This window comes from Delphinapterus leucas, chromosome 10 (assembly GCF_059928025.1).
Source record: "Delphinapterus leucas isolate spDelLeu-1000000601 "Yukka" chromosome 10, BTC_Dleu_Yukka2, whole genome shotgun sequence".
NCBI lineage: Eukaryota > Metazoa > Chordata > Mammalia > Artiodactyla > Monodontidae > Delphinapterus > Delphinapterus leucas.
The window spans coordinates 20,428,640-20,443,840 of NC_143138.1; the positions used below are offsets into that span (position 1 = coordinate 20,428,640).

The 15,201-nt window shown below is 43.6% G+C and overlaps 1 protein-coding gene across 4 annotated transcripts in view; it reads left to right on the forward strand.

The window, feature by feature from the left end:
• Window positions 1-15,201, forward strand: part of CARMIL1 (capping protein regulator and myosin 1 linker 1) — a 319,604-nt gene that overhangs the window by 297,091 nt on the left and 7,312 nt on the right. For 3 of the 4 annotated variants that reach the window (XM_022562315.3, XM_089918429.1, XM_089918430.1), the window contains 4 exons: window positions 5,282-5,717; window positions 9,349-9,430; window positions 11,166-11,369; window positions 12,560-12,700. In XM_022562315.3, coding sequence (XP_022418023.1) covers window positions 5,282-5,717; window positions 9,349-9,430; window positions 11,166-11,369; window positions 12,560-12,700 — 863 coding nt within the window. Of the gene's footprint in view, window positions 1-5,281; window positions 5,718-9,348; window positions 9,431-11,165; window positions 11,370-12,559; window positions 12,701-14,354; window positions 14,358-15,201 lie in introns of all 4 variants that reach the window. The other variant, XM_089918431.1, reaches the window with a different exon arrangement.

Genomic DNA, 15,201 nt, shown 5'->3' on the forward strand with positions numbered 1-15,201 from the left:
AACAATTACAAGTAAACTTAGTATGTACTAAGGCTCTTATTTCATGTAAGTATGAAATGTATTTCATGTACATTTCATATAAGCACATTTTGCAGGGGATTTACTGTTCTGGTGGTTTGCAAATGTGATCTTCAGGTCAGCAACAACACTATCAACTGGGAACTTATTAGAAATGCAAATTCTCAAGCCTCTACCCCAGACCTACTGAATCAGAAGCTAGAGGTGGGGCGCAGCAGCCAGTGTTTTAAAAAGCCCTCCAGGGTGTACTGAGGCACGCTCAAGCGGAAGGACCATTGTACTCTTCTAAATCAGACCACAGAATGTACCTCCCCAAGGTATTTTTTTTAGCGCATCATCACATTCACCTGGGTATATCTAGGACAGTGGGCATTGGCAGGCTGAAATTACTTCCAGTGGACCCTTGAACAACGCAGGTTTAAATGGCACGGGTCCACTTGTTTGTGGACTTTTTTCAACAGTAAATACTACAGTACTGCACAGGCTGTGGTTGGTTGATCTGTGGATGTGGACAAACTCGGATACTGAGGACCTACTCTAAGTTATATGTGAATTAACCCCCTCGTTGTTCAGGGGTCAGCTGTATTTAAAAATTCCTCACGTTCATAATTTGATGTATCTGGGGGCCCTGTATCATTGCTAAATGGCACAGCTTTAACAGACAGTGTCAGAATGACAACAGAATTAGTGAAGAGCCTTCAGAGTTAGCCTCTAAAAAGTTTTCTCTGTATTTTCTTATTAACAACGTGGAGTTTCCTTAGAAGACAATTCAGTAGTACTTTTATTAAGAGCTTAACTTGAAACCAGCCTTTAAGCATGACTTGTACCAAGTTACTTAATCCCCAACTATATGCAGATGCATCCCCAAGTACACTCCGAATATGGATTTGTGTCTGTGAAGTATTCTTCACCTTGAGATATCAAATTGAAGAACGAATTTAACCATCCTGATAAGCTGAGGGTGAACAGGCCAGGCACCGGGAAGGAAGAAGCTAGTCCGTTCTATAGATTGACGTGCCTTATCTTGCCTTAGCAGGATGGAGAGGTGGGAATAAGTTAAATTTTTGTCCATACCAGTATAACTTACCTAATGTTATAAGCTTTAGGATCCAATCATTTGTCTTCTTTTGACACTTGAAGCTTGGCATACTAGGGAAAATTCTATTCTCCTCTCCTTCAAGATCCAATGTAAATGTCATTTATTCAAAATAAATGTCATTTATTCTAGTCAGGGGAAAGCCTTGACTATTCCTCCCCCACCTCCCACCCCCCAAATTAATTGCTCTTTCTCTAGTGCTGAGTCAACCCCGCCCCCCCCCCTTTTTTTTTCATCCTCTGCACACATCTGTTAGGGCAACAGAATCCTTCCAGAGTTTGTTTGGTTTTTAATTTTTTTACAGCGTGGGGAATAGATGGACATATTCTCAGCACAAAAGATTCAAGCAATACCAGCATAAACTGAGCCAAACGGGAAAATCCTTCTTGATGACTGGCTTTCAAGTCTTTTCTTCCCAAAGGATGCTGTTCTTCACAAACAATGCCTGGGGCTTATTGTTCATTATAACTTCAGTGTCTGGCACAGCCCGTAATGTATCATCTGCCCTCAGTCACTATTGGTTTAATGAATCAAGACAGTCTTTGGCCTGTATCTGTATAAACAGATAAAATTGTAGGCTCTCCTCTTCCCAAACTTTGGAAATTGAGTTAGTGGAGAGATCTGTGCGCGTTAGATCTAGATCATCTGTGGTGTCACCGCCAGTGTGATGTCCTCTGCCCTTAAAGCTGCCTCTTTCTTTAATAGGCTCTGAATGAAAGTTGGGCAAACTTTATAAGGTGTAAAACCCACTTTCTACAAAGGTACTGCTCTAGGAGGATTCTCTTCATGTCCAAGTGCACACATAGAACTACGTACATCAGTTTTTGTCAAATAATGATGGAATCTACTAAAAGTTGTGATTTGTTTTATTTTGTTATATAAAACCAGATCATTGTCAGTTTGTTACGTAGAGGTCTAGGCGCAGGTCAGACCATCAAGTTGTATGAAGGAAGTTTGAAAGTCAGAGTTGCACACGTGCTCCTCATAGTTTAAAATGTCAGGTGTTCTTCAAGGCTTTTTATTAACAAATAAAGGCGGGGGGGGGGCGGTTTCTTTCCCTATTCCCCCGGGCAATTAATTCCTGTTCCTTTAGCCGTTTACTTTTGCCATATTTCTTTTTTGGTGTTGTTGCTATTTCTTATTTTTCAGTTTTAAATAGTAACCGTGGCTTCTTACTATATAGAGGATGATACTTTAGCCCTTACACAGTCTGACCCTTCTGTCCACCAAACGCACGCAGGCAAACTCACACACACACACACACACACACACACACACACACACACACACACACACACACACACACTTCCTGCCATCTTATTTAGTTATGTCGTAACTGTTGGTTACATCAGTGTTTAATGTTTACTTCATTATAAGCATGTAAGTATTCACAGCTGAGTTATACAGTATGGTACGATTACATTTCCTTTCCTATAAACTCTTCTTTTAAAATTTTTATTGGGGTGTAGTTGCTCTACAGTGTTGTGTACAGCAGAGTGAATCAGCTATACGTATACATATATCCCCTCCTTTCTGGATTTCCTTCCCATTTAGGTCACCACACAGCACCTGTGCTAGACACAGGTTCTCATTAGTTATCTATTTTGTACATAGTAGTGCATATATGTCAATCCCAGGCTCCCAATTCATCCCCCCCAACCTCCATGGTGTCCATACGTTTGTTCTCTATGTCTGTGTCTCTGTTTCTGCTTTGCAAAAAGGTTCATCTGCTATACAACTTTTTATTCTCCCTGGAGTTAACAATTGTCTCCTTTTGCATTTGCTTAGTTTTCTGTATTCCTCTCTCTGACGTATCTCCTAAGTCTCCAGTAGAGGTATAAATTTCCTCAAGTCTTCTCAGTTTCATCTTCCTGGGCACATCCTTCACTGCTCTCTGATCGCCCCAGGGTGACCTGTAGGCCTCGTCCCCTGCTGTCCTCCTGGGATGTCCCTTCGCTGTCTGCTGGGGGCCTCCCCTCGCTCATTCCTGTGTCTTTCCTGTTTCCTTTGGCCCGGTCGTCGTCTTCCTTATTACTTCACTCTCTGTTTGGTGCAGCACCTCCTCGGTTTGCTTGCTGAGAAAGGAAGCACGGGAAGTGAGTTTCTGAAATGCATATGTCTTGCATTTTGCTAAATAGTGTGACTAGGTATAGAACTCTAGATTGGAATCCATTTTTCTTTAGAATTTTGAAAACCTGGTCCCAGTATCCTCAAGCTTCTAGTTGCTCTAAGAATCCAGTGTCGTTTTGAGTCCTGATCCTTTGTTTGTGGCTTGTTCTTTTTTTCCTCTTCTCAGGAAGTATTTGGGATCTTCTTTCTGCTCCTGGTATATTGACATTTTATGATGATATCCTCTGTGTGGGTTTTTTGATTTTGTTTTGTTGAAACCCATTTGCTAGGCACTAATGAGCCATTTCAATCTGGGAATTTATATTCTTTGGTTCTGGAGTTTTTCGTGAATTATTTCTTCTAAATTTCTTTGCTTTTGGGCTTCCCTGGTGGCACAGTGGTTGAGAGTCCGCCTGCCGATGCAGGGGACAAGGGTTCGTGCCCCAGTCCAGGAAGATCCCACATGCTGCGGAGCGGCTGGGCCCGTGAGCCATGGCCGCTGAGCCTGCGCATCCGGAGCCTGTGCTCTGCAACAGGAGAGGCCACAACAGTGAGAGGCCCACATACCGCAAAAAAAAAAAAATATATATATATATATATACATATATATACATATATATATAAATAAAAATTTCTTTGCTTTTGCTCTATATTCTTTTTCTTAAACTCCCATTATTGTTTCCTCTATTAACCCACTAGTTTTGTTTTTTTTTAACTGTTTCTCTTCTATTTCTTCATTCTTTTTCTTAGTCTCCCCCCATCAACTTTCTGTGCGATTTCCTCAGTCTTATCTTCCAACCTTGAGTCTTCCACTTATGCTATCACATTTTTCTATTATTCTTGTTTCACGGAGTTTATTAATATGTATACCCCCTGAATACATGGGAGATCCCAAGGGAAACAATAATTCCCTGAAATGGCCCACACTACCACCTTAAATACCATCTTCAGCTAAAGACAGAAGAAAGATGAGGTTGGGGACAGTTTGGGGAGGTTATCCTGAACCAGATAAACAAGGGTAAGGTCGTTATGCAGGTTTAAGTCCCTACCTTCTCCATGATACATTTCTAGGGATTTAGTGATTCTATTTTTCCTGGTACTGAAAGGAATACACCCTTACAAATGGAGATTTTCCTTAGAAATGTAAATTTCTCTTACAGAAGGGTAACTACTCTGTTTTCAGAGCTTCTCCTGTGTCTGCTGTTCCTTAAAAATAATCAGCCTCAAATAATCCTGTACCGAAGAGGCATACTTCGGGGTGGCACATTCTGCTCCCCTTCACCTGAAATCCATTTGCTTCAGGGCCTCCCCTACTAATGCTTTCGAGGTCAGCTTTCCCAGATGAATAAGTTTTCACTCCTAAGTATTGTGGCTTCCGAACTCTTGTTTTTGCCTTTTCTCCCCTCTGGGGCTTATGCCTTTTTTTTTTTTTTTTTCAATCCCTTACTGGGATTTTCCCGGGGACTCAAGGAGCTAAACGGGTATTCATCCTTCCAGCTTTAAGTGAAAGGCAGTGATGATACCTCCCACTCAACCCACATCATTTACACTTTCTCCCCATCCATTTCCTGACAAACCTCTACCAAAGCTTACTGTCCGCTTTTTCATGTTGTTGCCTCTTTCAGTGGTATTACATTTTAAGCAGGGATCCGGATCTTGGTTTGAGCACTTAGGGCGGGATTTCAGATGTTATCTAATGACCAGGGAAGGATTTTAGGGGCTTAAGGGGAAATCTGGCCCTTCCAGTGCCCGCCAAATTAAATAAGGCAGTCCATCGTCCACCTATGTCTTGGATGGAGCCACCTTTTCTGGAAGCTCTCTGGAGCATTTAAACATAAACTCCACTCTGCTCTCAGTCCTCCCAGTCACATCGATTCCCATTGTTGATTTGTGTGGATATGATGATATTCAACATTCCTATTTCCAAAGTCAACTTTTTTTTAAATGCTTCAGAATGGTTGCCGTATAAGCAGCAATCTCCCTGTTTCTATTTTGACTGATTCTTGCTGGAACTTTAATTACAGTAAACCCAACAGGATTTGTTCTTTTGAATCACAGGAGAGGGTCAGCAAGAGGCTCAGAGTCCCATGAGCTTAGTGAAGGAGGAGACGAGAAGAAAAAGCGAGACTTTCGGAAAAGTGGCTTTCTCAACTTAATCAAACCCCGGACCAAACCTGAGCGGTCACCAACGGTCTTGATGACAGAAGAACTCTCCTCTCCAAAGGCAGGAGTCAGAAGTCCAGCTGTGGACACACCCAGGAAGGACACGAAGCCAGCCGAGCACAATGGCAGTGCTGATCGGGTAGAGGAGATCAAAACACCTGACTCCCTAGAAGAAAGTCAAGGGGAAGACGTGGGGAAGGTGGACCGGAGTGAGAGCAAGGGCAGCCCCCAAGGAGGGCGAAGGTACAGGGTCCAAATGATGGGCAGCGGGCTGCTGGCGGAGATGAAGGCCAAGCAGGAGATGAAAGCCAAGGCTGCTTGCTCACTGAAGGTAAGGGAGGGGGGTCTGTTTTGACTTGGTTGCCTTTGTCGTTTTTGTCTCCACTCGGTTTTTATGGGCAAGACAGGTACAGAAAAATAACCTGTGGGTTAAATAAAAATCCGAAAACATGACTTTTTCCTAAAGAACCCGGAACACAGACCAGAGGGCCTGGTCTTCCCATGTTTTCCCACTGGCATGAGGGTCACGCTCTCCAGGAGAGCCTCAGCCCAGGAAGGCCAGGCAGTGGCTGAAGGTCCACGGGCCTTGTCTCACCTGCTCAGGTGCTCCTGTGCGTGTCATAGAAACATGTGACAGCTATGCCAGGGACATGACCCACTCTGGGGAAAGACTGTCTGTTGAATCCAAACGGAGACCTGAGGGTGACTGGAGATAGGAGAGCTGACAGAGGCAAATAAAATTATTGAAACCAGATTCTAGTTATATCAAGGGAGATCTGTTTTTCAGTTATTTCAGAATTTATGTCCTTTTCCAAACCTGAAAGTTCCTTGCTAAATTCCAGGTTTAAAAGTCAAAGTATTCTGTTAGAATTAATTGAATACTTGACCATTGAGATATGTTGTCTATTGCTATGAAGAAGCACTTTATCATTTAAAAATTGCTGAGTCCCCCCAAAGTCTGACTTAATGCATTACTTACTTTTGAACTTTTTAAAATATAAGTTGCGTATTTTTTTTTTCCTCCCTTTACCTCTATTTTTTCCTGCAGCTACTTGAGGATTGTATCCTTATTGTGATCACGAAGATTAATATGTTTAACCCAGGTTTTGGTTTCTGTGTACTATCCTGAGCTCTTTTATGTTTGTAAAACTGGGTTCTCCAATGAAGGGACAATTGCACATCGATTTTTATTTGAATCAGAATAAGACAGTTCATCCCAGTGAACCCTTGATTTTCAGAAAGTAAATGGTTAACTGTTTACCAGGACATGCAGGGCTGTTTTATATTACTTCTAAACAACTGATTATTTTTTCATTAAATCCTGCACCCCGCATGATTTTACAGCTGTTCACCGTAGTTCTTCCACCAGCACCATCATTATCTAGCAATTTTCTAGTTACACATCCCTCCTCACTCACTCATTAGGCCGCAGAGAAGAGCTGAGGGGCTGAAACTACACTCTGTTAACATGGGAGGCGTGTTGTGGCCTCACTGGTCAGAATTCTGAACACTGTGACCACATCATTGGTGAGTCACACACCCAAGGAAATGTTTACATTTTAATCTGTTTCATAGACTTTCCTTACAACAAGGGATGTGCTGTTCTCACTAATGAGCGGTTTATTTTTATCACTGTTTCCATTGATGAATAGCAGCCTTCTGGTAGAAAGATGAGAAGTGTTGGAGGGTTTTTTTCCAGGTGCTTTGGATTCGATAAACTGGCTCCAAGTGACAAAATTCTTAAGGTTTAATTTGTTCAAGACTTATACTAATGATCTTTGAGCACCATCTAGTGTCTATTAAAACAAGAATAAAAATCGTTAGTATTTAAAATTGGAACCAGTTAAGGGTGTTCTGTCAGAACTATAAAATAATGAGAACGTGTTTTGAAAATGAGTTTTAGAATATTTTCCCCTAAAATTCCATGACTGTGTTCCCTATAAAGTTAGCAACATAAGCACCAGAAGTGAATATACTATGATAAATATATATATAAAAATATATATATATATTATATATATGTGTGTGAATGTATATATATAGCCTTCACTTTCGTCTGGAGTAATTCTCTTTACACTACTTACTTTTAACATGTATTTATTAAAAAATACATGTATTTTCACAGAAAGAACTGTGAAAATGAAAGTGGTGTTTATTATTTATTAACAAAGGAGAGTAACAGGTATTGAAAGCTTAGCGGCCACATCGTTTCTTCTGGGGCCACCTCGTCAGCTGCCTGCACTCAGAGACAACTGACATCAGGTTATTTCATCCTCATTCCGCACAGGCATTTTGGGGATTTATAACTACCTCAGAAAGCCTGGAAGGAAGAAGTGAAAACAACTCCTAGGATTAGATTTTAAATGTAGGCAAGTGAGGCGCCCAGGGTATAAAATTTAAGGAGGCCCTTACTCTCAGATGCCAGCCCTGCACTTGCATGAGCCTAAAAGGCAGTTTCTCCTTAAGCAAGGCGCTCAGGGCACAAATTTAACTTCTCTTCATTCCTGGCCCTGTTTAAATACTCCACTTTATCATTTTTATCTGAGCTTGGATACCCATGCCCCTGCCTTCTAAGAAGCTATAAAAGGCTAGGTCAGGCATTCTGCATCTGAGGACCGGTTTGGCCCAGCCTCTAGACGGCTTGGGGGTTGGGGGGGGAGTAAAGCGCCCCCTGCTGGTTTTGGCTGGCAGTTCATGGTTAGCCCCTGGCCCTGCGGACCTGCGTCCGGGCTCAGAGGGCTCCACGTGCTGCCCCTGGCACGGGGCTTCCCTTCCTTGGGGTCACTTTTCCATAATGATGTCAAATAACGTGCCGTTCTCGCTGTGGTACTTGTGTACACACTTCCTCTGAGACCTCAGTAACCACCACTAGTGAAAGTGGAACTTGCATAGGCTCGCTGAGAAATTCCTCGGCACTCCTGCCATGCTCCCTGCTCCCTCCTGACACAGCTGGCACTCCCGGCGGATGCGCGGCTGTGGCAGATTGTAACGAGGCAGATCTCAACTGTGTTTGAGATCATCTCTCCTGTATCATCGGAAACAATTTAAAGCTCGGAACTGGCAGCAGATACTTGCTTTTTAGGTTTGTCAGAAGCGTGAGTTGAGCAGGAACCAGCAGGCCGAAGCTCGAACTGTCTTAGGAATCTTCATGCCTCCTGGTCCACCCGCCCCGCTTTTTTTGTTTTTTAGACGGGAGGCAGGTGTGGGTCATCTCTGCCAGTAGGGTTCTCGGGTATCACTGAGCAAACGCTAGCCTTTTTGTTTTTTCATATCTTTTTTGTATCTAAATGCCTCACGCTCTTGCGGACTTCCTGCCCCATAAAGCAGAGGCTGATTCCTCCCTCGCCATCTCACCTTCCTTGTCTTTGCCATCATAAACTCCTCCCACCTGCAGATTTTAAAAACATTAATTCAGACCTATTTATACTTGCCTCCTAAACTATAGACGTGTGTCTAGTGCTTCTGCCTCAGTGGCAGGGAAGACCCTGCCCATTTCAGGCCCCTTCCTACCTATTTTGTACACTGAGGTTGGGAAGGTTTCCACTGCTTTTAGATCAGTGGAACCCAGTCTGGAGAGGGTCCTGGAAACAATTAGAGTATCAGTGCCCCCATCACGTGGAGCATCAGGGGCTGCAGAGCCCGCCTAGGTGTTCAATCAGAAAAACAAGAGACGGCACCACGCCCACTGGCTCCCTCTGGCCCCGCCCCTCTGTCCATGGGGAGCATCCTGAGGGAACTGGCCACACCTTGGACCCCAGAGCCCTGATTGTAAACACAGAACAGAGCATGTCTCTCATGGTTTTGTCCCAGCAGCAGAGCCTCAGGGAGATGGGGAGGTCGGACACAGTCAGTGTAATGACAGTAGAGTTAAGGAGCCATTATTTGTTGCCAGTTATTATCTGCTTTGTTCTTACACTTTAAAAAACTATGCACTTTTGGGGCGGGGCACTTGAATTTTTTAGAAACTTGGAAATGATGCCGTCTCCCAGGATTCTTCCAGCCTGGCCTTGAGCAGCACAGAATGGTTGGATGGAGGTGGGGCAGGTAAGTCAGGCCATTGCCGTCACCCCCTTAAGAAAAACACGGTCTGATTCCATGCATCAAATGTGATTGACAGAAGGCAAATAAAGATGGAGAGCAAGGATGGGCCTCTGTGTTACATGTTCTCAGCTTTCACCTAAAAGACCACAGCCCTTCACCTGCCCGACACCTCCCACCATAGTAGCCTGGCACCTGGGCAGGGCACCTTTCCCTGTTTCCTAAAGGGAAGAGACTTCATTGAGAAGAACTCCTAAACTGTGGGCATTTGTACGTTATTCATGCTGGTTACTTCATTTCCTTGTTCTGTTCATCATGGCTGATGAATTAATTAATTAATTACGGAAGTATAATTGACCTACAACACTGTGTTAGTTCCAGGTGCACACCACCGTGATTTGATATTTCTATTACAAAATGATCACCATGATAAGTCAAGTACCATCTGTCACTGTACAAAGTTATACCAAAATCACTGACTGTATTCCCCATGCTGTACGTTTCATCCTTGTGACTCATTTATTTTGTCCCTGGAAGTTTGGACCTCTTAATCTCCCTCACCTAATTTCACTCATCCCTCTACCCATTTCTTCTCTAGAATCCACCTGCTTGTTTCCTGTATCTATGAATCTGTTTCTGTTTTACTGATGATTTAAAAATAGGCCATACATGGTATATGGGAGGAGGCCCTTTAACTGACATGAGGGGATGCTCTTTTCTTTCAGCTTGAATATTCCTGAATATCCGATTTTCTTTGACCCTCGGACTTTTCAGGTGCAGAAAGAGAGTAAGATACTTTAGATGCACACTGGCGAGTAACTTGTAAATTGTGCAGAAATTACCTCATTTTACTGTTTGAGGTTCTTGTGTTTGGCTTTAGCATCTTCATAAGGTAAGAGCTGGACTAAAACTCATATTCAACTGGCTTTTTTTTTTTGCCTCTTATCTGGATAATTATGGCAGCAAAAGCTATGGAGGCGGGGCATGAGCTGATGCTCTTGGAGTGGTTCTCACTAGACTTGAGGTTCTGGGCATCAGCACAGCGCTCCTCTCCCAGGACCTGCAGCCTGCTTGTGCTCCACAACGGAGGCACCTGCAGTTGGTTAGACCTGTACCTTGTGCCAGTTCTAAGGAAGATCTGATGGCTTCAAATGGATTGAGGCCTGCTCTCCCCGCTATACACTCGTATGGACATGTACCCTATTAAATATGAGGCTTGTCTTCTCTGGAATAGTCAAGGGTGATTGGAAGAGCACCACCAAATTCACCACTTTTCTAGCAAGAATTTTTGTCTTTCACCAGCATGTTCTGATTCTAAAAACATGCTAGAATAGCATGTTCCTGTTCTAAAATATCTTTGATGACAGATACAGAAAAGAAACTAGTGGTTACCAGTGGGGTGAGGGGTGGGAGGAGGGGCAAGATAGGGATTAAGAGGTATAGACTGCTAGGTACAAGATAAGATGCAGGGCTGTAATGTACAGCACAGGGAATATGGCCAATATTTTATAATACGCTATATGGAGTATAATCTATAAAAGTATTGAGTCACTATGTTGTACACATGAAACGAATATAATATTGTAAGTCAACTATACTTCAATTAAATAAAATATCTGATGAGAAATGACAAGAAACCATTATAGCAGTTTGCACCAGACTTCTACCTTCAAAGGACTGGTTTCTTTCACCTTTGAATTTTACAGTAAAGTGCTTTTTGTACTCATTTTCATTTTAAAAGTGCCTAAAGTGCATCCAGAGAACCGCTTCGGTTTGGGAACACCAGAAAAGAACACCAAAGCAGAGCTCAAGGTGGAGGCGGGCTCCAGGTCCCGGAGCTTTTCCAGCAGGCCCACCAGCCCGAAGCCCCTCCTGCAGTCCCCCAAACCCAGCCTGTCGGTGCGGCCCACCATCCCGCAGAAACCGAGAACCGCCTCGCGGCCTGGTAAGGGTTTTGCTGGTCAGGAAGTGACACCACGACCGGGCCTCCACAGCTGGTTTCCAGGGCGGCTGGTGAACCTGGAGGAGGCGTGTGTGTGGGAGGGGCCGTGAGAAACCTGCCAGAGTGACAAAGGCTGAAGAAGGGTGCCTTCATTCAGCGCTGAGGTCACCCACTCAGGGACTGTCCTTGCGCTCAGGGCTACAGCTCGGAGGCAGGATGGATAAAGCAGCCTCGTGGGGTGCTGACCCCTTGACAGGGCTTGGTGTAGCTTTCTGAAAGCTGTGTTCTGGTGCTCCGACCCTTCAGAAGGCCACAGTTTAAGGATGAGGGCTACAGATAGGGAACGCATAAGTTGCTGTGTTTTTAATCCCATAGCCTGTGAAATATTTAGGGTTTAGAACAGGGCTTGGCAAACTATGGGGCTGTTTTTGTAAAGAGCATGTCATGGGCACACAGCCCCACCGTCTGTGTATACCACAGCCCGGCCCACACACACACCAAACTGAGAATTACTTTGCTGGTGATAGAGCAGAGAAAGGAGTGCAATGCAGTTAATCCTTTCAATTAGACTGAAACAGGACAGCCTTTAGAATTAAGAGCCGAGAGTTCTAATCCTACCTATTTTGCCATCTTTTTAGCTTAGCAGGTCATTCAATCTCTCCAGTTGTACAGTGCTCACCACAGTCCTTTCTGGTTCTCAGAGTCCATGATTCTAAGTTATTCTTACTGATCTCAGTATGTGTATGTAGGTACGTGCACCTCCACTCCTGAAAGCGCAAATATATGTTATGTACATATGGTGGCCACTTTACTGGATTTGACAACAGGTAAAGGCAATGGGTTATAACTGTCACGTATTTTAAGAGAATCAAATAGCCTTTGTGTTTGAGGCAGAGGGAGTATTTAGTTCACTTACAGTCTAATTTTCAAATACCAGCTCACTGAAATTCTGAAATTGAAATGCTATCTGCAAGATATTCACATCTGCAGATTTTAACTCTTCATAAGTTTTCATTATTTTTCTCCCTATTGTCTGTTACTTCACTGAGCTGTGAAGCTAGTTTTTGTCCAGAAAAATTCTCTGCTGCTTTTTAAAAGATTATTAGTCATTTGTTTTTAAAGATTAACCCAGTTTATAGCTTTAGGAATCCAGTTTGTGAGACAGGTTGATTCATGTCTTTGTGTCTCCGTAGAGGACATCCCAGACTCTCCATCCAGCCCGGATTCCCCTAAAGTCGCTCTTCTTCCGCCTGTCCTGAAAAAGGTTCCTTCGGACAAGGAGAGAGATAGCCAGGGCAGCCCACAGCCCAGTCCCAGGACGTTTTCCCGGGAAGGTAAGACATTTTTTCTCTGAGTGAGCTCTCCGCAAGGAGAGTCATTTCAAGCGGAAGGAATTAATCTTTGACTCAACTTATATCCTAGAGTTTGTCGGTCAGCTCAGCGTCCCTTGGATTAAATTTTGGAACCAGTGCAGTACTTTGTTCAGAAACTTGATTCAACATTGTTGGTGACACTGGGTCTTAAAGGAGGACCATATACAGGGAATAAAAGCGTAACGGAGACACTCAGCCCAAAGTTCTTTGTAATAATAATCTCTAGATGCTCCTGAACTGACTCCCAGTGTATTAGAAGTACACACACATTGTTTTGTGACTCATTTGGTTGCTACCTGTAGGTTTCTAGGTCCCATCACTGCTCAGAAGAGCTCCCCCTGGTTGTCAATCACCTCGTCAGTCACCGTTGCTATGGTTCAGGAGCGGCTCACACAGGCCTGGGAGACCCTGTGGCTTGTTAGCTCGCTCAGTCGTGAGGTCAGATGAGCCTCATTCTCAGAAGTGTGTCATCTGCATGGATGCTCTCAGCGCATCATGGCACCAGTGTGTTCCTTCTAATTTGCTGAGGTGGGAGCAGAACAAGGTAGTCCTGGGACTTGAATCTCATCTCCCAGAATCAGATCAAATGTCGGTATCAGTGGAGGCAAGGTGTGTTCGGGGTGTCTTCCGCACCCCACCAGGTCTTTCCCCCACTCCTCCCATTCTGTTCAATGCACAGTTGCCTTTAGGGTTCTGTCCTTCATAAAGTGTAATGTAATTGCCATCTCTAAGCCCCACCTATAAAGAAATTCTAGAGCCATCGTCACCCATGTCCAGATAGCTCTCAGTGTGGTTTGGAGTTGCTTGGTTTTATTTTATTGTTTGATGCTTTAGAATTCTTTGACCGCTCTGACATCTTCCTCCCTTGGGCCATTTTCTTTTATTCATGATGGACTTGGGTTGAAGTTAATAGAAAGTGTTTGTGAGTACTGTCTTTGTTAATTGGGAGTCGAATGAAAAATAACACAGCCTGCTTTCTCATCTCCATTCTGCAGATTTACTTGGTGGGTACAAGCTTCACTCACCTATTGGCTATAAATTTAAAAAGGTGGGGTTTTTGACCAAAGCTGACAAACCACTTCTGTCAGAGAAACTAAAGCCATGAACAATGGCTGACACCTATAGTCATTTCACACGGGGTAATCAATAAATACAGGGCTTGGTATTACAGTCACGGTCTTTGGAAGTCTTGGTGTAGGAAGAGGAAACTTCGGTGGTGCCAGGTCAGAGAGACTGGAGCCAGCGAGTGTCCCTGATAGGACCACTCACACCACACAGCCCCACCCCTCATTTGCCCTTCTTTTTGCAACTGCTGACTTTGCATCTTTACTTATAAGGAAGCTTTGAAAATGCCTGAGAGAATTTTGTTGGAGAGAAATGGGGAGGCATGGAGGGGTGGTAGGGGTAAGTAGGAATGCTCACCTCATCAAAAAGCCATTGGAAATATGGAAGGATTAAAAAGAAAGGGGGAGAAGGTTGAACAAGAAATAATTGCTTAACATTTTTGAAAAATGATGTTTTCTAAGACGCCTGGCTATATGATCAGACAAGGCCTAGAGTCACCCACCAGCCTCATGAGTAACAGCACGTACCATGGAGCCTCTAGTTAACGAAGTGGGTGAAATACTGGATGCTGCTCGTGTGCCCGTTGCTGCTTTGAAAAATTCAGGTGTTCTTTCCCCAGGAACTTAGGAATAAATGAGTTGCTTCTCAAACAAACATTTCATAGCTTCAGGGATGGATGTTTGATTCCCTTCCTCACTCCCCCCAGCAGCAAATACTATGGATGGTTTGTGACCCCATCTTTCCAGCTAAAGACTGTAGAGCTGGGGAGACCGTTGCTTTCCCCTCTGGCATCCAGGATAAGTTAGTCACCGAGATCATTCTGATGGTGTCACTTGATACTGGAATTGGACTGAAAATCTAGGTGAGGTCTGAGCACGGTCTGTAAATGTCTGAGGTGGTAATATTTTGACTTCAGTTTATTTTTCAGCTTGTCCACTAAGCTGGCCCAGGAAAGAGAGCCCTTGTGAGCCCTCTCTTTTTCTTTAGAAAAATGTTCCTGCTGTGCTCATTCCTATTTTCTTGTACATTATTCATGCTGGTTACTTCATTTCCTTGTTCTGTGCCTCCCTTTGGACTAGCGTGCCCAACTCATTTCTGAAACAGGTAAATGGCTGTGATTCTTCTGGATTATTCCATAGTGAATGTGACTTTCGTTAATTCATCTCGGGATCGAAATGGTAATGCGGGGGCCTTTTTATTAGTATCTTTTGGGGGCAGACTCAGCGCTCACCTCATTTTGCACGACATTTCCATAATGTTGGCTGTTGAATTCTGTAGATAATGGTATATCTGTTCAGGACCAACACTGGAGGTTCCTTGAATCTTAAGTGGGGTGGGTAAGCTGATATTTAAGTTTTATATATTAATATTTTTTAATAATATTAATGTCAACATGA